This window comes from Micromys minutus (genome assembly GCF_963924665.1).
Source record: "Micromys minutus genome assembly, chromosome: X".
Classification (NCBI taxonomy): domain Eukaryota; kingdom Metazoa; phylum Chordata; class Mammalia; order Rodentia; family Muridae; genus Micromys; species Micromys minutus.
In genome coordinates this window covers 1,239,682-1,265,095 of record NC_137970.1, presented here as the reverse complement: position 1 = coordinate 1,265,095, position 25,414 = coordinate 1,239,682, and the positions used below count along the sequence as shown (strand labels likewise).

The 25,414-nt window shown below is 36.6% G+C and overlaps 1 protein-coding gene across 5 annotated transcripts in view; it reads right to left on the bottom strand.

The window, feature by feature from the left end:
* The window catches only part of DMD (dystrophin), a 1,259,848-nt gene that overhangs the window by 28,796 nt on the left and 1,205,638 nt on the right, over nucleotides 1–25,414 (bottom strand). For all 5 annotated transcript variants that reach the window (XM_080910294.1, XM_080910293.1, XM_080910296.1 and 2 more), the window contains 2 exons: nucleotides 1,890–2,133; nucleotides 1,042–1,165 (listed from right to left, as the gene is read on the bottom strand). In XM_080910294.1, the coding sequence (XP_080766420.1) occupies nucleotides 1,042–1,165; nucleotides 1,890–2,133 (368 nt within the window). The remainder of the gene's footprint in view (nucleotides 1–1,041; nucleotides 1,166–1,889; nucleotides 2,134–25,414) is intronic.

The window sequence follows — 25,414 nt, the reverse complement described above, 5'->3', positions numbered from 1 at the left end:
CCAGGCCTGTACCTTTGGGAACTCTAGATTTCATCATTTTGAGCACATCTTCCTCAAAGCTGCATCTTTTACCATTTTTCAGATAGAGGTTTAGCATTAATTGTCAACATGACACAGTATAGGGTCATCTAAGAATAGAATCTCAATTCAGGAATTGCCCAGATAGACTGGCTGGTGAGGGGGATTGTGTTGATTGATAACTGATGTAGGAGGGCCCAGCCTACTGTGGGTAGTACAATTCCATGGGCCTTTACAAGAAAGCTAGTTAAATGTTGGTCTATGCACCAAAAAGCAGTATACCTCAGTAGACTCTGTTTCCAGTTCCTTTTTAAGTTCTTGCCAGAACCTCTCAATGAGAGATTGTACACTATTAACTGAAATAAACACTTCCTCCCCTACACTGACTTAGGTCATGGTTTTTTTCTTAGCAACAGGAAGAAAACCAAAACCAAAAGACTTCCCCAAAGTATCTATTCAGATACCTTTGTTACATATTTCTTATCTCATGTCCTTTAGCAATCAAATCCATGGATGTATAATTTAATTCAAGAAGTCTGCCATTTTCTTAAATGCATTACAAAAGACTCAAAGTGTCTACTACTGGGGGGCTAGAAAGGTGGTTCAGTGGCTAAGAGTATTTGATTCTCTGGCAGAAGACCAGATTTCAGCTTTTAGCAACTGTGTCAAGTGGCTCATGACCATTTGTAATTGTAGTTCCAAGTGATCATTGCCCTCCTCTGGCCACACATGTACATACATATATATACACACACACATAATACGAAATGACATACAAATAATAATCATAATTTATAAACAATATTATACTGGGGTTGGGGAATATAATTCACTCTAACATTCCTTTGCAGACTGATTTAGCTCTACCGTTTGCTTGACATATTAGTTATTTAATTAATCACACTAGTTGCTCTAAGGTGTGACACTGGTGTTAGAATTTGCTTCACAAATTGTACTGGTAGCAGAAATTTTAACTTTTACAGATACTAAAAGGAACTAATTCCAGAAGGAGCTGATACGTACCCATAGATTCTGAAGTTTGACTGCCGACCACACGGAGCAGCATAGGCTGACTGCTGTCTGACCTCTGCAGAGAGGTAGAAGGAGAGGACACCGTGGTGCCATTCACCTTGGCCTCAGCCTGGGGCTAAAGGATGCACCAGAAGAAGAATATTATTTTCCATAATAAACTCACAAGCACTATAAACTCAAAAAGTAGGGTTAGTATAGATATCCAGGATTCAGACATTACTACCATTCCTACTTAGAAAACTCCCAGAAATTGAAGAATGTGTCATATTTTATTGTTGGCATGATCCATGCATATATCTTTGCAGGTGAACTGTCTTCTCTTATAAAAATACAGAGAAATATAAATATGGTCAAATAAGATATAAGTCACAAAATTAAAGGCTAAAAGATTGACAAGATCAAGTGAGAGTGGGGACCATATAAAACCCCTGAAGTATAAGTACAACTAAAAGAAGAACTTTATTTTAATATTTAAACTCTCAGAAAACCTAGAGCATATCTGGCTAGGCTCTGTTTTAATACTATATCTTCCTAGGTTCCCAGTGGATGTGTAAATCTTTAAATTACATGTTAGTGATTTAGAGAAGAAAAAAAAAAGCCTAAAGGTATACCACAAAGAAACGCCTGGCATTTCCCTATGAGATGCATTTCCAATTGTTAAAACAAATGAACAGAAAACAAACCCATAACCAAAACCACATCGGGAGAGGAAATAATGTCAAACAAATATCAAAAAGTACTTGAAGTACAAGCACCTGAGTTCTGTCTTTTGGTTTTGTTTAAAGGAGAAAAGTGAAAGTTTGGAACTAGCCAATATTAGAGAGGTGTGAGGGCCTTACTTGCTCCAGGAGCTGCCTTAGTCTATGTAACTGAGACTCCAGCTGTTTATTGTGGTCTTCCAGGATTTGCATCCTGGCTTCCAGACGTCCTTTGTGTTGACGCAGTAGCTTGGCCTCAGCAATGAGCTCAGCATCCCTGGGACTCTGGGGAGAAGTGGGCATCATCTCAGGAGGAGACGGCAGTGGGGACAGGCCTTTATGCTCATGCTGCTGCTTCAGACGATCATATTCTGCTTGCAGATTCCTGTAGGTATCAGAAGTTAAGAAAGAAAAGGAAGAACAATTTAGCATCATCATTAGAGTTCATATAGCTGGCATACAGATGAAACTGAACACCACGAAACCACAGAACAACAGTGAACAAGAGAGAGGCACCATGAATGGTTTATATGAGGATGATCTTACCGATATTAAAGGAACAAAATAAAATTGGAAGCTTTCGACTGGTGTGTGAGGAGAGATGTTTCTCAGTTTTTTTTTTTGTTGTTGTTGTTTTTTGTCATACAAAAAGTCTCATGGGTGCTATGTTCAGATAAATAAGCAGCAGAAGATTTAATCATCTTGTAAATATTTCTTTATAATGTGAGATTAAAATTTTATGCCTTAACACTTTAACTTTCTTTTAAAAAATCAAAGTATCAAGAGAAATACAGAATACACACAAGCGCGCACGCGCATGCACACACACACATGCACACACACAGAGTATGGCCATATGTACCCATCATTCTGATTTAATAAATTTAACACCTGCCATACTTTCTGTAAAACCATTTGGTTTCAGAAAATTTATTTTTTGCATATATGTTATTCTGAGATAGAATCCTGGGTCCTGTACATTCAAATTATTTTTTAAACAAAGTCCAGCAGCCAATCCTCGAGCTACCACAATATACCTTATCAATTCCATACCATTCTCTCCTCAGTATCACTGCTAACAGATAATGCCATACTAAATTCTATGTTCATCAATACCATGCATGTAGTCATGTGTTACCTTGAAATTATGATGCTATTACTGTCTTTTCTTAGGGAAAAATAGTCACTTTGCATGATTAATTTAGCATCATTACTTTGCATGTTCTTAAATATTACATTTAAGAACCTTATGCTGAAGAATATACATACCGTTATGAGTTGCTTTGGCCTTCAATATCGTTTCTGCAGCCGTATCCATGTTGGTACAAAATAGTTTGTTACTTTGTTGCTATAAGGTTTTCCCTTGTTGCTTGAATATGTGAAGCTTTCAGTTTCTCACTATTACAAACCATGATGTAATGGACTTCCTTAACAGCAGTCTTTTTGGAAACCAGTTTAAAGAATTCGATAAAAATATATCTTGATGTAGGTGTTGGGGGTCTGTGTAAATGCTTCATATACTGCAACAAAGGGTCTCTCAGCAGTGGTGAATGAAGCTTTCCCTTTGCCACACACTCTCATAAAAAAAAAAAAAACCCTCGGTGTTACCTTCACATTTTGGATCATCTGATGGCTACATTTTAATCTTCACATTTCTGATCACTAATGAGTTGAACTTCTGTCATAACTCGCTGTTGAAGGCTAATGTGAAATGCCTCCCATATGAATATGTTTTTAAACACATGGTCCCCAGCTGCTGCTGCTGTTTGGGAAGGTTGTGGAACCTTTAAGGGGTAAAGCCTGGCTGTAGGTATTAGGTTAAATTTGCTAGGCCTATCCATGGGAGACAGTGCACCTGCTCCTGTAGAAGCTGAGATGCTGGGCAGCACCCTCTCAGAGGTGAGGGGGGGGGGAATGGGGAAAGAACTCCAGGAGAAGGGGCCCGGAGGGGCAATAATTGAGATGTAAATAAATAAAATAATTAATTTAAAAAAAGATTGGCAGACCTTGGGGCTTTGTAGGCAGGACCAGACATCCTGGTGATGATTTGTTTCATCCTTATTAAAGTTCTTGATACAGTATAGAGACCTATCCTTTGTAAGTTAATATGTATAGGACCTGTTAATTTCTACAATTATATTAAATTTTAGATCTGATTATTTTGCCTGTATATTCATACATAGATACATATTCTATATATATATGAATATATACATATATACGTATAAATAAATGTTTTATATATAGAATATACAATAAGATACTTAATATACACTATAATAGAATACAATGGGAATAGAATATATGTGATATACATATATGTGTATGTGAAAAATATTATATATACATAGTTCTAGGCCCTATTGCTAATGATAAGACCTACATAACTCATTGAATGTGAAGAAATCAAACTGGTACTTGACTTGAACCTTCACCACTATTGACTAATTTCATGGTCCTGAACAGTATGCTGCATGCTACCAAAAGAGAATGGTATACAGCAATCCAGCTCTAAACTCTTTAAACTATGATGGTGACTTGATACAACAGTGGTACAATACTTGTGAGAGCTGCCAACCACTATCTGATTAGAATTAAGGAGTATTTCACAAGATGGAGCCCATTCCTGATACTGCTCAGGTAGCCAAGAACCTGAGACTAGAGAGACCATGTACCTAGGAGGAAATCAAATACCACTGTTCTGCTGAAAGAATGTAGCAATAAAATGAATCAATGATATTCTATATCCATAGATCAATGTCTTGCTCACCCATCATCAGAGAAGCTTCCTCCTGTTATAAGTTTATAGGAAAAATAGAGACCCACAACTGCACAATGACCAGCAAGTGACAGACTTTGGAACACTCAGTCCTGATAGGGATATCTCCATAAAATCCTTCCCCATGGTGGTTCAGGGAGTTTTGTGGAGGAGGCAGAAAGATTGCATGAGCCAGTGGGGATGGAAAACACCAAGGAAACAAGACTTTCCAAACACTACAGGACTGATACACATATGAACTCACGCACAGAGTCTGCACAGGGCTAAGCCAGATGGGGTCCTAGCACTGAGTGGGGAAGTGGATACAAACCCCGATCTGCAATTGACAATAAAAACATCACAAAGAAAACATCAGTTTCCTCCAATGGAGTCTCTCTGGGTAGCTGGGTATACAAACCACACTCACTCAAGGACAGGTTCAATACTCAGCCAGAGATGGCAAAAAACCAAAACCAAAACCAAACCAAAACAAACAAACTCAGTGGCGTTTTTGGTAGGTTTTTTATCTCATATTGCTTTCTTTGGGTAGGTTTTATTTTAACCTCACAAATCTTTTGTTTATATATTATGGTTTCTAATTTTGTGTTTTTATAAGATCTCTCTCTCTCTCTCTCTCTCTCTCTCTCTCTCTCTCTCTCTCTCTCTCTCTCTCTCTCTCTCTCTCTCTCTCTCTCATTCTCTCCCTCCCCTCTCTATGTCTTTGTATGTATTTGTGTGCATATATGCAACTGTATATTTCTTGTGCTTTTCCTTTGACTCTTTTTTTCCTGAATGTTTGCTTGTTTTGCCCTAATCAGGTCTGTGTGTATGTGAGTGAGTGTGCATACATGCATGTGTTTAATTGACCGTTTGTTTTCCAATGAGACAGAGACAGGAGAAGAGGGAGGAAGGGAGGGAGGGGAGTTAGGGAAAGTGTGGAGAATCTGGGAGGAGTTCAGGGAGGAGAAACTTGGATCAGAATATATTGTATGAGAAAACCTATTTTCAATGACAGTTAAATTATAGATTAAAAATATGGTCCAGGGAGATGGCTAACAGGAAAAGTTTGTAGCCAAACTTGACCTGAATTTAATCTGTAGAACTCAATATGGGAATATGTGCCTTCTGACCTCTGTATGTGTGTGTAACATGATCCAACATACATAGAAAATAAATAGCAGGTTCTTTAAATTTTAAATGTTTACCTTTGTCATTTTGGACTTTAATTTTCATAAAATCTATTTTTGTGTATAGTGTGAAGCTATAATCTAATTTTAGTTTCTACTCACAGATAAACATTGTTAGCAACTCCACTCACTGTGTTTGATTTTTGTCATTGATCCTTTAAAACATCAAGTGTTCATCAACAGACAGTTTTACTTTTGTATTTTCTATTCTATTCCATTTGTTTGTATAACTTGAAAACAATTGCTGTCTGGTGGGTTTCACATTTCACTCTATTCTTCCCCAAAATTATCTGGGTTATTATAATCTCTTTGATCTGTATGATTTTAATATCAAATGTTAATATTTTATGAAAATCCTTAATCATATTTTGAGTTTGAATTATATTGAATTTAGATATTAAAGTGGGAAGAACTACGTTTATATAATTGAGTTTTCACACAGAGGAACAGTCCAAAGTACCTCATTATTTTTGTCTTAAAGCTTCAATATTTCATACCCATAGTTTGTGTATTCCTCACTTTTCCGTTGTTGCTACTGTTGTTGTTTGAGACGGGGTTTCACTATGTAGCCCTGGCTGGCCTGGAACTCTCTACATAAACCTGCATGGCCTCAAATTCACAGAGATCCTCCTGCTTCTGCCTCCCAGTGCCTAGATTAAAGGTGTGGACCTATCAATGATTACTTTTTGTTTCTACAGTTTTTAGAAAGTTTGGTCTGCATTTCCCATCCTCTGTATCAACAGCATGTGTGTGTGTGTGTGTGTGTGTGTGTGTGTGTGTGTGTGTGTATGTAACTTGATTTAATTAATTTGCTTATGTTTGTAATTTTTGTGACTTTTAAATTCAACGCATTGTGATTTAGAGGTATAATTTTTCTATTTGCAACTATTTTACTAACCTTTTTAGTATACTTTTTAATTCAGTTACATTTTATTCAAAGAATACCTCTATGGTAGTGATAACAATATGATCTAGTTCTAGCTCATAATCACTTTTAAAATGAATACTTGAAGGTGTGTATGTTCCTTTTCCAAAGACAGTATCTATACATAAAGTCCATGCATTTTGTTTGAATTGTCTGTGTGTTTACTAAATTTCTGATAACATGCAGCTAATCAGTTTCTTAGATGAGTGTTGAAATGATTTGTTACTTTCTCTTTTTGAATCTATTTATGCAGTTATAGGGATAATGACTTAGATTGTTGTTGATTTTTCCCTCTATTACTATTCCAGTCAGTTCTGGTTATACTCAATTGCCAGTCCAGGGAATACAGACAACGTTACGGAATACAAGTATCTCAATACTTCAGAAGTTACTGAAAATACAATTACATACTAGGATACTCTGCCTTTGACTGAGAACTTCTGATGTCCTTCTGTTGGTTACAATAACCAGCAAACTAAAATTTTGGATTTCAGCAAATTTCAGAATTAAGCAAATTAAAACAAATTTCAGCTGCTCTTAGATAGTTATTTCTCTAGGCAAAATAAATGAAGAGATACTGACCATGAGGAAACAGGAGATTTTTCCACTGAATAATATATGAGACAGTCAGATTTTCTTATGAAGAAGTTTTAATATTAGAGAAATGGCTTGTGCTCCATACTAGGACAGGGCACGCCATGATTTCCAAACAAAATCAGGGTCAAAAATCTAGACTCCGGAACTTATGAAGATCAAAGAGAAGAAATGCCAGAAGATAAATGCCTCAGTCCTTCTTAGAAGGGAGAATAAAATGCTTATGGGAGTGAATAAAGGGAAAAATAGAGGAGCAAGGATTGGAGAGAAGATCATCCAGAGACTGCCTACCTGGGGATCCACCCCATATGTGCCCAATAAACCCACAGACTATTGCTGATGCCACGTAGTGCTTCCTGGCAGGAACCTGATATGGATGCCTTCTTAGAACTTCCGACAGAGCCTTACTGATACAGGGGAGGATGCTTGCAGTAACCATCGGACTGAAATGAGGACTCCAATGAAGGAGCGAGAGGAACGGCTGAAGAATCTGAAAGGGTCTGCAACTCCATGGGAAGAACAAAATTATCAACCAACCAAACCCACCACAGCTCCCAGGAACTAAAACACCAACCACTGAGCACACATGGAGAGACCCATGGTTCCAGGTGCATATGCAGCAGAGGATGGCATTCTCTGGCATCAATGGGAGGAGAGGCCTTTGGTCCTGGGAGTTTTCTCAGTGTAGGGGAATGCCAAGGCACTGAGGTGGGAGAAGGTTGTTGAAGGAGGTTGGACTTTCATGGAGGCAATGGGAGGGGAAGCAGGGGGAGGGGAGGAATAACATCTAAAATGTAAATGCAGAGAATATCCAATAAAACAAAAAATCAATCTAGATTTCACAATGAGACAGAAAACTCTTAATTTGTTGTTTTAGCCTCACCTTGTACTAAGCTGCACAAAAGTTTCAGAAATTTAAAGTCATGCAGGAAATCAATGCTTGATCTTTTTGATTTATAAGAACAGAATCAATCACCAGTATGTTCTGACTGAGATCCTCTTGCAATCAATCTCCAATAGCTGTTTGTGAAGTGTGTTTCTTAACAATCTACACTGGGAATGTACTGATACAAGCTTCATGAACATTTACTTTCTTTCAGCCATAGTCTCTGCATCTGAACCAAACTTATGTACTCATCCAAACTGATTAAATTCTATTTGTGAGCATTTATCAACCCATCAGTTAAGTGTTTCTAGGAAACGGAATTATGTTCAGAAGTGTTCATCCCACAAGAACAATTTTCATTTTCCTTTCCTTGCAGTTACACACACACACACACACACACACACACACACACACACACACAAACACACACACTCATACACACACTAACACACACACACAAAACTCTTGAGGCTAAAGAGATGGTACTTTAGTTAGGCATTTAAGAGCAGTGGTTGCTCTTGCAGAGGACCTAGATTTATTTTCTAGCACCCATCTGATGGTTCACAACTGCCCTTAGTACTAATCTCAAGGGAGCCAACATCCTTTTCTGACTTCCATGATCAGCAAGTACTTATATAAGTGGAAGTAAAACATTTATACACATAAATAAATATAAAAGAAAACTACTTTCCTTGAGATAGTAGAATTGACGAAACTTGTAAATATTTGTTAAGGCTTCTTTCTACCAAATTGGGTCACTCTTGGTGCTCTTCATTAAAACACTGTGTTTACAGGTTTACTTCTGATGATGTAACAACGTTATTACTGTTTTGTCACTTATTGTCATGAAAGTAAGGACAGAAGACTATCTCTTCTAGAGATATCTTCCTTGTTACTGATTCTCTGGTCCCTTTGTCCACAAGCTTCTTTTTTTAAGTTAGCATTTAAGTGTCTTTGTCTGAGAAACATGGTTAAGTATGTACAACACATTTCATTTCTAGTTTTCTGTCTTTCTTTTTAAATTATTTTATTGGATATGCTCTGTATCTACATTTCAAATCTTATCCCCTTACCTCTCACTCCCATCCCCCTCTCCCTCCACTTGCCTCCATGAAGATGCTCCTCTCCCAATCACCCTGTCCTACTTCAGCACCTTGACATTCCTCTACACTGAGAAACAAGCCTTCACTGGACCAAAGGCCTCTTCTCCCATTGATGCCAGACAATGCTGTCCTCTGCTACATATGCAGCTGGGGCCACGGGTCTCTCCATGTGAACTCACAGGTTGGTGATTTAGTTCCTGGAGGGACTAAATGGTGGATTTGGTTGGTTGATAATGTTGTTTTTCCCATGAGGGTGCAAATCTTTCAGCTCCTTCAGTCCTTTCTCTAGCTCTTTGATTGGGGTCCCCGTGTTCAGTCTGATGGTTAGCTGCAAGCATCCTCATCTGTATCAGTATGACTCTGGCAGAGCCTCTGAGGATGACAGAAGCTTATGCTAATCACCCAAGGCTCCTCAAAGCAGAGGCACAACAAACAACTGCTGTACACAGGGTGTAGGCCTTTTCTTTCTACACAGATACATACTGTCCTCTTGGGAGAACATTTAATTGAAGATATACACCCCTTTTAAATTCTGCAATTCATTTATAGTTATTATTTTTGATACCTTCTGTGCAATTCCTTTCATTTTCTTCTGAAAAGCCCTTAAACATCAAGGTCAATCCTAAAGGTTAGTTCTCTGCTTCTCTTAACTACTCATTTGTATATCATGTCTTTCCCCCTTGGCTTTGTGTATACTGTGTTTCTAAGCATATTATTCTTCTTCCCTAACCTTTCACCCAGTTCCGTCAGAAATTTATACTTTGTGGAGTTTACAAAATATCCATGGCTTTTATATTTGCAAAGAGTCATATTTTAGAGAATGACAATCCCTATTTATATCTTTGAACATCATGAATGCAATTTCAAGCAATATTGTTGTAACATTCTCTAGATTATGTCTCTTGATGGTCGATGGATGGAGGTGTGCCATCATTTATTGTTTTGGACTCTGCGTGAAGGCCTGGTTGAAGAACATGTTTCTTTCAAAGCTGTGGTGCTAAGCCAACTACCACCCCGCTATGGTCTGTACACTAGCCTTATGTTTGCATTTAAGTCGTTGTTCGATAAAGAAGTTAAATGTCTATGTTCAAGTGCAAGTGTGTATGTGCATGCATCTGTATTTTTATGGGGCCCTTATTTCAAACAGCAATCTTGGCTCTGGGTACCCAGTGTCTAAAGATAATTTTAAACCACTTTTATGATATCAGGAGCTGAAAGACCACAGATCTATCTCATTTATTGCTCACTATCATCTGTTTAGCTTTTCTTGCCATTTCTGGTCCACAAAGATATTCATCTAATTTTAAAGTTAAGCTATGTCCTTCTCATTTTTCATTTCATATATTAACTGTCACTAGATCAATGTGAGAGAAAAGGAATAATATACAAGCTAATCTCATCTTAATTGGAAGATACCAGGATATACAGATTTTTCAGATGTATAGTTAAGGTTCTCTTAGTATCAATTCATCCCACGATGTATGATCCATGGTTGACTACAATGAGTCAATCAAGCATCTGCTCCCTAAATAAGAATATGACAAACACATAGCTTTTAGCTTTAGTTAAGCAACTTGATTGATTGTTTACCACTCTGAGGCTTTGATGTGACACATCTTGCTGTGCCAAGAGTTCTGATATGATACATGGCTCAAGGAACATCTCTTTACAAGGTCTCATTTTATAGCCATGGGTGGTTTAGAATTCACTATATAACCCAGGGTAGCCTCTCAACCAAAGGTGGTTTCTTGGCCAACAACTAAATAAAATGCAAAGTTGTTTAAGTCTAAATTCTTTTGTAAGCGATTTATAAATGTTCAAAAGATTTATCAAGAAGCACTGATATATGAGGTCAAATTTCAGATGACTAAAAACTACATTTTTTGAAGTATATGTATTAGTGTTTGCTTGCATGAGTATGTGTGCAACGTGGGCATGCCTACCTCGCATAGAGGCCAATACAGGGTACTTGATCTCCTGGAACTTGAGATACAAATGGTTGTAAGCCACCATGTGGGTGTTGGGAATTGAACTCACATCCTCTAGAAGAACAGCAGACAGTGCCCATAACCCATGAGCCATCTCTCCAGCCCCATGGAGACAAGATTAATTAAATGATGTTTTGGCTTTAGGTTTTGCTTTGCTTTGTTTTGTTCTTAAAATAAAGCTTTTCAATGCAGTCTAGGCTCATTGAGAACTTATGTGCAGTTCAGGCTGATCTAGAACTTATGGTCTTTCTGCATTAAGCATGTGCCATAATGCCAATTGCTTTAGAATAAATACAGCCATGGTCACAGAACTGTTAAGTTATATTTTTGTTAGAGATTGGTCAACAACGCTTCTCACCTCAGTGTATCTGTTCACATAGTTAAAATTTTTATATACTTTAAAAATATTATAATTCTAGAATTACTTAAGGTTTATGTTGTTTTTAACTATGGGGGAGGGGCTACATATGTACATGAATGCAGGTTACTATGGAAGTTAGAAAACAACATTGGATCCCTTGGAGCTGGAGCAAGAAGTGGTTGTAAGCTGTCTGCCATTGGTGCTGCATATTAAACTCATGTCCTCTAAACCACAGAGACATCTTTCCAGTCTCCAGATTTGTAAAAAATACAGTATTTGTAAGACATGTACAGGAGGTTATTCCCACAAATTATTGATAAGCCACTACTATATAACTGCCACTTCAAGGTAAGAGCCTTTTTATTGTTTGAGACAATGTTTTGTGTTGCAGTACCAATTTGTCTGGAATTGCTGACCCTTCTCCCTCTACCTCCAAGTGTTGGGATTATAGACATATGCCAGCTCTCAAGGTGAGTTGTTCTAAAGTTTAGGCACAAGTACACAATTTACTCATTTTAACAGTTGCTTACAAATTTACATTCCTAACTGATACATAACAGCTTCTTGAAGCTGTAAATCTCACCCCTACTGATACCTTAATTGTTAGGATGAAGTCATGGAGTAATTTCAATACCGATGAATATATGTCAGGGATCAGACAATAACTCTGCAGAGAATCTATTTACATTCTTGATTATCTTGTAAATTGTATTTCGCTCAGAGCTCCCTAAAGAACACTAATTCAAATTCATTGCACATGGCTTCTGTCACTATGATTTCTTCTTATAGCCAGTCATCCTAAAATAAAAATTTCTCTTTCCATTATTAATTTCTTATTCTCTATAGAGCTAAAACAACCTTCCATGGTACACATACACAGTTGTAGCTGATTAATTTTGTCATAAAGTGTACAAACTCTGTTGCACAGATACAAGTTTACATTTTTAACAAATTTCCTAAGCACCTAATGGACAAAAAAGATGAACTAAGTTGGCATGGCTTATTGACTCGTCTCTACTAGGTGGGAATGTGGAAACTATTGGCCCTTAGCAATGATTTTACAAGTATCTCTAAAGCAATGCTAAGAACATAGATGATACATACAACAGTCCTTTGTAATTACTACTAATGTGCAGAGGTGAAAAAAATTTAATGTAGGTCATCTACTCTTTAAATGGAACTTCCCCTTCTATGAGTACTTATATAGATATTTAAATATATATATATATATATATATATATATATATGTATATATATATATATATATATATATATATATATATATATATATATATATAAATTAAAAAGTAAAGGTAACAAGGACAGATCGGAGAAATTAGAACCCATGCTTATACAATATTAAAAGCAATGAAATCTAATCCACCAAAATTTTTATTGGCAGTATGTAATAAATCACATAAAACTACGAGTCACTATATATTTACTGAATTAATAGTTTCTTTTAAAGAAAAGACATAGTATTTTTCCAGCATGATACATTTGAAAACTGGAAACCACATAAACCTTTTCAATCATAGCTCAACTATTTAAAGCTATATCAAGATACTTTATCAAACACCAAGTCAAAAATGCCTGTAGACTAGACAGAAAAGACATTCATATGACTTGGCATTACCAATGTTAATTAAGAAGAATCTCACAGTGTAGGAAATATCAGTGCATATATCTTAGACCTGCCTTGAGCAAAACAGTAAAAATGGGAGGCCTCCCCCAGGCTCATTTCTAATCCTTTTTTTTTTTCCTTAACAGGGTCTCCCTTTTGAAGAAATCAGAGTTCTTAATTCCAACATCTTTCCTACTGAAATTTACTAGCTGTAAAGATCTTCTATAAGGAACTTAGTATGTACTGGGATTTTAGAATAATGCTTCATTTCTTCCAGTGACATACACATTTTTAAATAGATGTCAAAGCATGCAATGGAGAGAAAACCATCAGGAGAAAAATTTGAAAAATATAACTTTTTGACACCTTGTCTTTCTGTTGCCTTTCACTACCCTTGGCAGAAGAGGGAATGAAAATGGAATTCGAGAGATGATCTTGGAATCTAAAAAGACCTAGATTAAGAATAAGCCATTCCATTTTAATATATACTGTAACAACTCCCTGCTGAAACTAAGCAACTGACTTAAACATTAATCTCATTAGAAAGGTTGAAGAGCCAAGGTCATATATGCTGTTCGATATTCTGTATGTAAATTGCTCGTAGGATCAAGCTTTACCTGTACCATGTATTCCACAGATGTTGGTTATAATTACTGTTGTTTCAGCTGCTGTTATTTTGCCCTCTTTCTGTATCTCTGTCACTGTATGTCTCTGTCTGTCTCTCTGCCTTTCTGTCTTTGTCTCCCTCTTCTCTGTTTTGTGGTTTTGAGATTTGGAGCCTCAGGTGTGCTGAAAACTCCCTATCAGAACACACTACTTAGATAATCTAAAATGAAAAAAGTCTATGAAAATGTAATGAGCTTAGTAAAAAATGTAAATATATAGATCTAGGACAGTGATTTAGCTTCTAACTCTACCTGATGTTCACCTGGGTTCTAGCCCCTAGCCATGTTACTACCTCCAAACGCTGCAATTAGTATGCATTTCCCACCATCTGTGCTTTAGCAAAGTTTATCAAGGGTGAACATTTAAGAAAAAGAAAGTTACTTAGTTAAAATCATGATGAGAACTCCTTGGGTTTGATCAAATATGGTAGATACTTAACAAAATTGTCAAATTATATCCACAGGTTACCATTAGAATAAAGCGTTTGGGTCATTGACTAGGTTAATTATCAGATGTGTTATATTTTCTGAGTATGACACTGACACTGACACTATGTCAATCTATGTTTTGCTCAAATTCAAAAGAAAAAAAAAAAGAAAAAAGGAAAGTATTAACAGCCTATAGTGATTTACAGATTCTTCACAAATTCATGATTAGATACTATTCATATTATTGTCTATAGGAGAAATAGGTTTCTTATCAGTTCTACAAAAGTGAAGAAGTCATAATAAATCCTAGACACAATATGTGGAAATAAGGCCAACAAGAAAAACATGGTAGTAGATAATCTTCTATAACCAAAAGGTCAACTAAGATTGGAGGTGAGTTAGTCAAGTCCCTAGAAATAGAAAAAGTTTTCAGACAAGTATGGTAAAATGACAAAGTTTCATTATCTATGCTCAGCAAAAAGCTTTAATAGCCTCTATGAGTATCATAATTTTAAGCTTTGTGTGTTCTAACTTGAGGCCCTCTTATGTAGTTAAACATAGTCCTACATTCTCCCAATAAATTCAACCTAATGGCATCTTTTTCACTTTCTGAAATGTACTTTTTAACACTCTTACCATACTTGATCTCATGTTTTCTTGTATTCCATTGGCAAAAACTAAAAAGAACAGTTTTTCAAAATAATTCCCTTTACTTGTATAAGTAGTCAATATGTCCAAAATAACCCAAATTTTTAACTGATGTATAGATATAAAAATGAGATATGCCCATACAATGGAATGCTAATCATCATTAAAAATGAAATTAAGTGACCCCCAAAGTTCCACCAGAGAACTCCTAGAGCTGATAAACAACTTCAGCAAAGGGGCTGGATATAAAATTAACTCAAATAACTAGTAGCCTTCCTCTACTCAAGGGATAACAGGCTGAGAAAGAAATTAGGGAATCAACATCCTTCACAATAGTCACAAATAGTATGAAATACCTTGGTGTGACTCTATCCAAACAAGTAAAAGATCTGTATGACAAGAATTTCAAGTCTCTGAAGAAAAAAATTGAGGAAGATCTCAGAAGATGGAAAGATCTCCCATGCTCATAGATCCGTAGGATTAACTTAGAGAAAATGGCGATCTTACCAAAGCAATCTACAGATTCAAAGCAATACCCATCAAATTTCCAACACAGTCCTTTACAGAGCATGAAAAAACATTCCTTAATTTCAAATGGCAAAACAAACAAAAAACCAATCTGGTACAATAAAAAAACTTTTAAAGGTATCACTATCCATAATTTCAAGCTATACTACAGAGCAATGGTAATAAAAAGCACAATGTATTGGCATAATAACAAGAAGCTTAATCAATAAAATAAAATTGAAAATCCAGAAATAAACCCATAAACCTACAGACACTTAATTTTTGACAAAGAAGCCAAAGCCATACAGTGGGAATAAAAAAAAAAGCATCTTCAACAAATGATTCTGGTCTAACTGGATGTCTGTATGTAGAAGAATTTGAAAAGAGATCTATATTTATCATCCAGCATAAAATTCAATTCCAGGTAAATAAAAGAACTCAACATAAAACCAGACCCATTGAATCTAGTAGAAGAGAAAAGAGGAAACTACCTTGAACATAACGGCACAGAAGAAAACTTCCTGGACAGAACAACAATAGCTCAGGCACTAAGATCAATGATGAATAAATGAGATTTCACAAAGCTGAAAAGGTTTTACAAGACTAAGGATACCATCAAAAGGACAAAACAGCATCCTACAGAATTGGAAAGTTCTTCAACAGTACATCTCACAGAGGAATAAAATTGAAAATATATAAATAAGTCAAAAATTTAGACCCAAACCAAATTATTCAATTAAAAATGTTGTGCAGAGCTAAACAGAGAATTCTCGAATGATTGAGAAGCAGCCAGAGAAATGTTCAAAGTCCTTAGTCATCAGGGAAATGCAAATCAAAATGACTCTGGGATTCTGTCTTACACTATCAGAACAGTACTTGCTGCAAGGATGTGGAGAAAGAGGAACACTCCTCCATTGTTGGTGGGATTGGAAGCTGGTACAACCACTCTAGAAATCAGTCTGGTGGTATCTCAAAGTAGGGATATTTCTACCCCAACTCCCCACTATACCAGTCCGGAGCATATACCTAAAAAGACGCTTAAACTTTCCACAAAGATACTTGCTCAACTGTGTTCTTAGCAGATTTATTTGTAATAACTAGAAACTATAAACAACCTAGATGTCCCTCAACTGAAGAATGAAGGAAGAAAATGTGGTTCATTCACACAATGAAATATTACTCAGGTATTAAAGACAAAGACATTATGAAATTTGCAGCCAAATAGATGGAACTAGAAAATATCTATTTGAGAGGTAACTCAAATCTAGAAAAATATGCATTGTATGTGCTCACTTATAAGTGGGTATTAGCCATAAATTACAGAATAACAATTCTACATACAATTTATAGACCCAAGGAAAGTAATAAGGAGGGCTCAAGTGAGGATATGTGAATCTCATTCAGACTAGGAAACAAAATATTCATTGGAGGGGGGTGGAGGTGGGAGGAGGAACAGGTTACAATGGATGAGGAGGAAAATAGGGATGGGGATCAAATGTGGGGAGAGGCAGGGCAGAAGAGGACTGGAAACTTAGAACAGGGAAGGTAATCCTAACTGAGACTCCTACCAGCAGGGTACATGGAAACTTAAGTAGCCAGCAGGAATTTCCAGTAGAGGGAGAGGGACATCAATCTACCCACAAAACCTTCAGTATAAATTTTGTCTTATCTACATGATGCACAGGGGTAAAGATTCAGAGAAGAACCAGTGAATGACTGGCCCAGCTTGAGACCCATCTCATGTAAGAGAATCAACTCCTGACATAATCAATAAGACTTTGTTATTCTTGTAGACAGGAGGCTAGCATAAATGTCTCCTGAGAAGCTTCATTCAGCAGCAAATGGAAAAAGATATGGAGACTTTTAGCCAAACATCAGGCAGAGCTTGGGGAGTCTTGTGGAAGTATGGGGGGAGGGCTGAGGGAACTGGGGGGTTCAAGATAACTGCAGACACAACTAACCTGGGCCCATGGGGGCTAACAGAGACAGAATAGGCAGCCAAGGAACATACATGGTCTGGACTAAGACCCTCTCTATACATTTGTGGCAGATGTGCAGCTTGGTCTTTATGTGTCTCTTTAACAGCTGGAATGGAGGCTGTTCCTGACTCTGCTGCCTGCCATTAAATCTCCTTCCTGTAGCTGGGCTGCCTGGTTGGGCCTCAGTTGAACAGGATGCACCCAGTCCTGCTGCACCTGGATATCCCAGGGCAGGGTGGAACCCAAGGGAGGCTTCTCATCCTCTCCAGAGAAGGGCATCGATAATGGAGGGGAAAACATTTAAGGGAGGAACTAGGAGGAGAGGAGGGAGGGGGACTGTGATCATGATGAAAAGTGAATAATTAAATAAGTGACAAATTTCTATACACAAAAAAACTAAAAGCAATGATGTGCTACAGCTTTAAGATAGATATCTCCTTAAAATAACAGGTATTTTCTTATAGTGTTATTCTAAGTGAAAGAAGCCCACAAAGAGTATAAACCGCACAACTCCATAGAAGATAGACAACAAATTGGTAACATCCGGGTCTGATGCTAGGGATTGGTCACAGGACAACGGAGAAGTGAGAAAGAAGGAGCACAGGGCATCTTTTCTGCGGTGATGAAAATCTTTTAAAACTGAAGGTTTGTGGATAGCTGCATAACGCCTGAGCTTATTCTAGCAACCAATGAATTATATAAATCAGGGATGTGGATTTATGAAATGTAAAGCACATTTCAAGAAACTTTCATAAAAACATTAAGTTTGGAATTTCAATTTTTTATCTATCACAACACTGAAGATAGAATCACAGTGAAAATGATAATCTTTTTTTTTCTTAAAGAGGAGGACTCAACATGAAACCTACAGTGTATACATGCCTGTAAAATTACTTGTGTAACATACAAAAAAAATTCACGTGATATGTATGTTTGTATCCTAAAAAGGTCCCAAATAATCCTTAAAATATTTTAAGTCTAGATTAACCTAAAATGAGTTGATTTCATTCTAATGGGCACACAACATAAAAAAAAAAAAAAAAACATATTAAGGAAACTGTAGAGAGAATGACAGAAATAAGGAAAAGAAAACAAAGACAGTGTGATTCGGTCACAGTTCAAATTCCAAAAAGAATTTTCCCTCTACACATTTATGCACCACCTATATGATCCAGAACTCAGTAGACAGTGACAGGTAAAACACTACCTCAGACCTTTCAAGAGTTCCTATTTGAGTGTGTAGGGCATTGTCTATTTCTGCCACAGTAACAAAACACTAGAAGAATTCAAAATGACTGGGAACCATGCACACTGCTAACATTAACAAATACATAGGTTACTTACTTGGAAAGCTATTACTGTGATTTACTAGAGAAATATAGAAAAAGAACATATATGAATTTATTTGCTTATAACCTATAATTACAGTTGACAGAGTAGTACTTTATAGCAGACACAGAGGCTACCTTTTAATTATTAAGATAAAAATACAAAATGGATGAAGTTAGCCATTTGCAGAAGCTACTCAGCTATATAAAAGATATAAACCAGAAGTCACTTCTAGCACTCCAGGTCCTTGGTGTTTGATCTATATATACTTTCTTTCTAGAAAGAGTCCATTCTATGTCCTTTATGACTGTCACCTTCCCCTACAACTCACTCAAGCTACTCAATCAATACAAAACTCCAGACCTGTGTTTTCAATGTTCTTTCAGATGACTCCATGACTCTCTATGAATTGGAATGTATTTGGCAAAAAGCCATACAAGGTGGGCATACTGAGCATTCATCTTTAAGATTTAAGTGTTTCCTAAAGTAGCATTGCATAGTACCATAAAATATGTACACATACTGTAACTCCATATTTACAAAGTACTTTAAAGCTACACTTGCATTCCTGTTATAAGGTAAAGGGACAGAAAAGAAGTCTTCTGCTGTCTTGACTACACATGTTAAAATTGTGACCCAGCAAATGTGTAAAGAGGCCATTGTATAGCAAACATCTTTCTAAAAACAAACAAACAACAACAACAACAAAAACTATTCTGGTGACAAAAACAAAAGTTGCCTTCCTTGACACCTTTTCCAAACTTTCAAAGGGCATCCAGTGAACAACTATAAATTTTATAATAGTAACTTCATTATATCAAAGTATTAGTGGAATATTTTGTTCATGGTTTAATAGAAAACCCAGAATATTCTGGACAGTCCAAAAATGGCTGCAAAGAGTTTTCTCTATCAACTGGCGATAATCTCACATGCTCCTTTGCATTTTATGGAGCCCTCACTGAGGACTCTGCTTATACAGCCACTGTCTCAGCACTAGCACATATCCAGGCTTTATGTACAGGCACATACCTGTATGTACTCAGATGGATCTCTGAAGAAAAAGCAAAGGCCAAAGTTTAAAACTTAAAATAGAAAGCTAACTATCCCTATTTTTGGTTGGTTTATTACAGACTTGAATTTCTTTATTCATATGTGTTCTGTATAGCATTACAATTGAGTTTGAGGTCAACTAAGTGAGGACAGTACTGGTTAAACATTATTAATCAGATGGCTTCTCTCCTAAATGTCTCAATACAATCATTTAATGTAACAATGATCCCTTATACAAAAGCTCATCTGTCCTTGAAATACTTTAAAGTCTCTGAAAGACGTTTTGTATAACACATTCTGGGTTATACTAACTTAAATTCCTGGACAACTGTTACCCATGTCTTATTTTTTAGGGTAATCTTCCCACAGGTACCAAAAATCACATGGGGTTCCCCTTGGTCTTTTTTATGAGATGCTGGTGATAATACTGGATAAAAGCTCAGAACCAACCGTGAGAGTATGAATCAATCCATGTGGTAGATGTAGGTAGTGTCTCTAATGCCTATATACCAAGTCTTAATGGATACAAGGTTGTAAGAATTAAATAAAATAGTACATAAATGCAAAACAGGTCATGTTTATAGCAAGCATTCAAAGGCCAGCTATTCATTTCTGTCATCAAAATCTAGGTAAATTACAATGTTTCCTTAATAAATCCCACGCTTCCTTCATCTAATATTAAGATATTGTAAAAACATTTCTTCTTACCAGTTCCCTAATTTCAAAACTCGGTGTCCCCAATTCTTCCTTGTATTTTCTTCCCTGCCTGGAGCTCTCTGCTTCTAACCACTTTAATTTTCTTTCTTCCCTTCCATCAAAAGGAAAAAAATAAAACAACACAAAACAAGTCTTCACTGCTCAGCTGCATATAAAACAAAAGCCAATCTCTTTAATATGACTTCCACAGTCCTTTATAAAGTAGTTACCACTTTGCATTCCACTACACTTATTATATGTAGTTCTGTCAGTCAGAGAAATTCATCCTCTCCCTCTTTTAGCCTGGGAAACTGCTGTCATTCACCTGTACTTCCTTTGCAGAGACCTCTTCAGTCTCTCAGACAAAATTTATCACTGATCTAGTTGCTCATCCAGAGCACCTATTCCCAAAGATTGCAATTGTTCATATTTCAACATTATTTTATTAAGTGTTGAGCTTCAATTGGTAAGAAAGAGGCCATGCTCATCTTTGAAGTCTTACATTAAGTATTCGGGTAGTAACTTTGGAATTAAATGAAATTACAATGCTTTGGACTATAAAGTAACTGAAGAAAGTCATGATCATAATCTAGTCTTGTAGCAGGATGGTCTAGTAATGAAGTCCACAAGGAGAATGGGTGGGTGGGGGTCATCACAGAAAAATCTAACAAAGGAAATAGGAGTGTAAGAAAGTGAGCTTTGATCCAGCCTGTCTTAGAGATAGAAGCTGGAGCTGTAAGATGTAAACAGTATAATCCCCAGAGTGTTACTGAAGTTTTTCTGTGACTTTCCAATCACCTATGCCAAGATTCTAAGTAAAACAGAAAACCACCTGACTGATACTCTGATTTTAGTGACGTGATATGCTTAGACTGAAGTTCATGGAATGTAGTGAACAATTTTAGTCTTAAAGAACATGCAGTCCCCATTTTTACACTTTAAAGCAACTAGAAAACACTCATTACAAATTTCAATTTAAAAAGAGATAATTAGGAGAAAGAAACCTAAATGGCAATTCTTGGTTATGCATTAATTTCTGTGAAATAGATGGCCCAAACCAGTCCCCTCTAATTTTGACTAAATTGAAATAAACTGAAGAATATTAGTTATGGTAGTGTGAGTTAGAACTGAGCCTCTGATTCTTGAGGACTCCACCTCTGATTCACAAACATCTCTTCTCTGCCTAAATAAAGCTGTGATGGTTGATCCAATTCTAAAACAGCTTTTGAGATACAGTGTTTGGACTTCAGTTCTTCATCATCCTTGCCATAAAAGGTCATGGATATTTGATTTATGGTGGTAAACTAGCTCTCTTTATCCAAAAATGGTCCTGTCGTCCTCTGTTTTGTAGCCTATGTTGCCAAGCAACATAAATGACTACTTTCATTAACCTTCTCACATACAATGCTAACATGAACAAATGTAAGATTCAGTTTCTAGTTTTCAGTGGTGTCAACTGGACATGATTCTCTCTGTGATGTTTCTCTCATCTTCTTTCTTTACCCTAAATTCTTCATTTACCACATTTAAGAAAGAACACAAGGGTGGTCCTTCTCCCATACAAGGCCAGGCCTCCTCCTGTATTCTGTTGCCCTTTAACATCGTTTCTCTACTACCTCTTCTGAGAAAATGTTCTCATTCCCAAATCCTCTTCTCATCTGCTGGCACGTTTTCCCAATATATAAAAAGGAATTAGACAAATGTAAACACCCACAGCCCAACAGTGGATGGAGCTTGGGGACTATTATAGAAGAGTTGCGGGAAGAATTGAGGGCCCCAAAGGAGATAGGAACTCCACAGGAAGACCAACAGAGTCAAGTAACCTCAACCCTTGTGGGTTCTCATAGTCTTAACCACCAACCAAAGAGCATCAACAGGCTGGACCAACTATAACGAGGGCTATTCCAAAAGCTGCTACCTCTCCATGGGATATGTTCCTCTAGGTAGGCTGCCTCCTCTGGCCTCAATGGGAGGAGAGAATTCGTCTAGCCCTGAAGAAACTTGATGTGCCAGGATAGGGAGAGACCCAGAGGGAACCCCACCCACTCAGTGGAAAAGGAGGGGGAAGAGAGAAAGGACTATAGAAGGGGGTGACCTGGCAGGGGTCAGTGAGCAGGATATAAAGTAAATAAAAAACACTACTACCATTAATAATAAATGTTTATTCCAAAAACTAATAGACTCTGCAATATATAGTAAAATGTAAAATGATTCCAACCACAAATGTATTTGTAAATATTTGCATATGTAAACCTATCTTTATTATTATGAATTATTATTATTACTGTTTTGTTTCTTTCAACTGTATTCACTGTGTGTCTTCTAAAGATAAGTTTCAAATATGCAAATATTTACAAATATATTTGTATTTGGAATTATTTTACATATCTTAAAGTCTTTCTCCTTTATTGAACTCTATGAACAAAAATGTAGGAGGAAAGGAACTTTACCAGCAGTTCTCTTTCTTATAGACTGCTGGCATTTTTATGAGACAATGTCACCAGCATCAACACTCAATGGTGCTATATTCTATGCTATTTTCTATCTCTGTGGCTCCTGAAGAAGGAGCTTACAAATCCTTCTGAGAACTCAAGTACGGGGATATCCTTGAACTATCAAATTCCAGTGTGGGATATCCTTGAACTGTCAACCCCAGATGCAGAAAAACAAAACAAAAACAAAAACAACAACAAAAAACTCTTTTGCCTTTGCATCTGCCAGACTTGAAAATCCTTCCTTATTACCCAGAGCTGGTGAAGCACCAAGTCAATTGTCAATCTGTGATATCAGATCTGCCCATCTCATGAAATATTAGCTCTACCTATTCCTTGAGATATCACTGAAACTGTGACTGTCTCCCCATATGTACTACCTAAGACCTTAATCACAGCTTGCATGAGCTCCTGTGTAGCCTAGAAATGTACTTTACTAGTTTCTCTTGTTCTTTTGAAATTCAGCCACGAGAAAGCTATGGGAATCTCAATACATACACATAAACCTCATATACATACAAAACATGGACCTAAATTCAAATCTAAGGACCACAATCCTAGTTAACACTCAGAATGGCTCTGTATTTGTCTTAGGATGCTATTACTGTGATACCATTCTGTGACCAAAATCAACTTAGGGAAGAGAGGGTTTGCTTTATTTATACTTTCATATCATAGTCCATCATGGAAGGAAGTCAGGACAGGAACTCAAACAAGGCAGGAACCTAGAGTCAGGAACTAAAGTAGTAGCTGTGGAGAAATGTACTTAATGGCTTGTTTTCCATGGCTCGCTCAGTCTGCTTTTTTATAGCACCTAGGACAACAAGCAATGGGATATGGCACCACCCACAGTGAGCTGGGCCCTTCCTAATTAATCATGGGATAGTATCTCACTGACTTTGCTATAGGCCAATCCTTTGGAGACATTTTCTTATTTAAGATTTGCTCTTCCTAGAAGCATCTATGTTTGTATCAAGTTGACAAAAAACAGCTAGTACACTATCATAGGGAAGGAAGCCTAAACTCATGTGACACCACTCTTTTCCCTAGGACCTTGCCCACCATACCTCCTCATTGCCTCCTTTCCTTTGCCTTGTTTTGAGATTGGCTCTCACTGTATAGAAACAGACTGGCCTCAAATTCACAGACATTTATCTGCCTCTGCCTCCTACCTGTTGGGACTATAGGGGTATGCTACCATACTTGGTCACAAGGTAGCTTTCAGAAATACAATCTGTCATTGTTCCTTGTCCTTCAGATCATTCATCCCTGGATGTCGAGCCCCAGCCCTTGGACTCACATGTAGATCAAGACAAAAACAGAAACTAAAGATGTCTGTGCCTGTGAAGATATATAGCCTGAAGACAGTACCAAAAGACATTAGGTTTCTTATAAGGCCAATGACTTCCAGCTAGTTTATTCCAGTGGTATAAGTATCTGATCTAAATTTTATAGGCTCTACTATGATCTTGTGTGAATCTTAGAAGAATGATATAAAACAAAATTCAAATGAAAGTTCTAAAGGTCTGCTTGCCCAAGAACCAAGGCCTGAGAAGGTACTGAGTAGGTACTACAAATGTACTAAATCCTCACTGTCATAGAATGGGAAACAGTTGTAATTATGTTTCAATTTCACAGTCTAACCTATTCATATTTACCTGCATTTTAGACTTAGGAACAATCTAACAAATTTACCAGGCCAATAGTAGAAGGGCAATAATCCTCATCTCTGATAAAGGCTACTCTTTCATTGCTAAGATCATACTTTGGAATTCAGGGAAAAGGCTATCACTTAATATAGAAAAACATGCTAGACTTTTCCAAGAATAAATTTAAGTCAGAAGACTACAGAGTATTGAATACATAAGAAAATAGATAAACTATGACTGATGAATTTATAGTGTTAAGGACACAGGATGTAATAAACTCCCCAAATTCAGCTGGCTTATAATAAGTAAAGACAAACCTCAATTATCTGTGGTAATGAGTGATAGATAAGACACAGAAATGAACACAAAACACGAATGATCTGTTAACTAATGTTAACAATGACCCAAATTTTTGAGAGATACTATCAGAAAACTCCAGAGACCAATTTAGCTTTATTCTTATCTTTATGGAAAAGCTAAGAATCAGAGGGTGCTGATGGAAAAGACACTCAAAGCCTGCAATTCAAAAGCAATACTTGTTACTAACTAAGGCAGGGGTAAGTACTTTTAAAAGTTAGTAAAGATTAAAAAGAATAAAAGCTCAATTAAACATTTTCATATATGAAATGAGGTTTGTGAAATATTTGTTTTAAAAACCACATGCATTTAAAAACCAAGATAGATTCACCTCTAGTTTAATTAATTAATTCATTCTCTTATTCAACAAATATTTTTAATGCTGTGTATAATGAGAGAAAAGAAATTCTAATGGCATAGATAAGATATCCCTGAGACA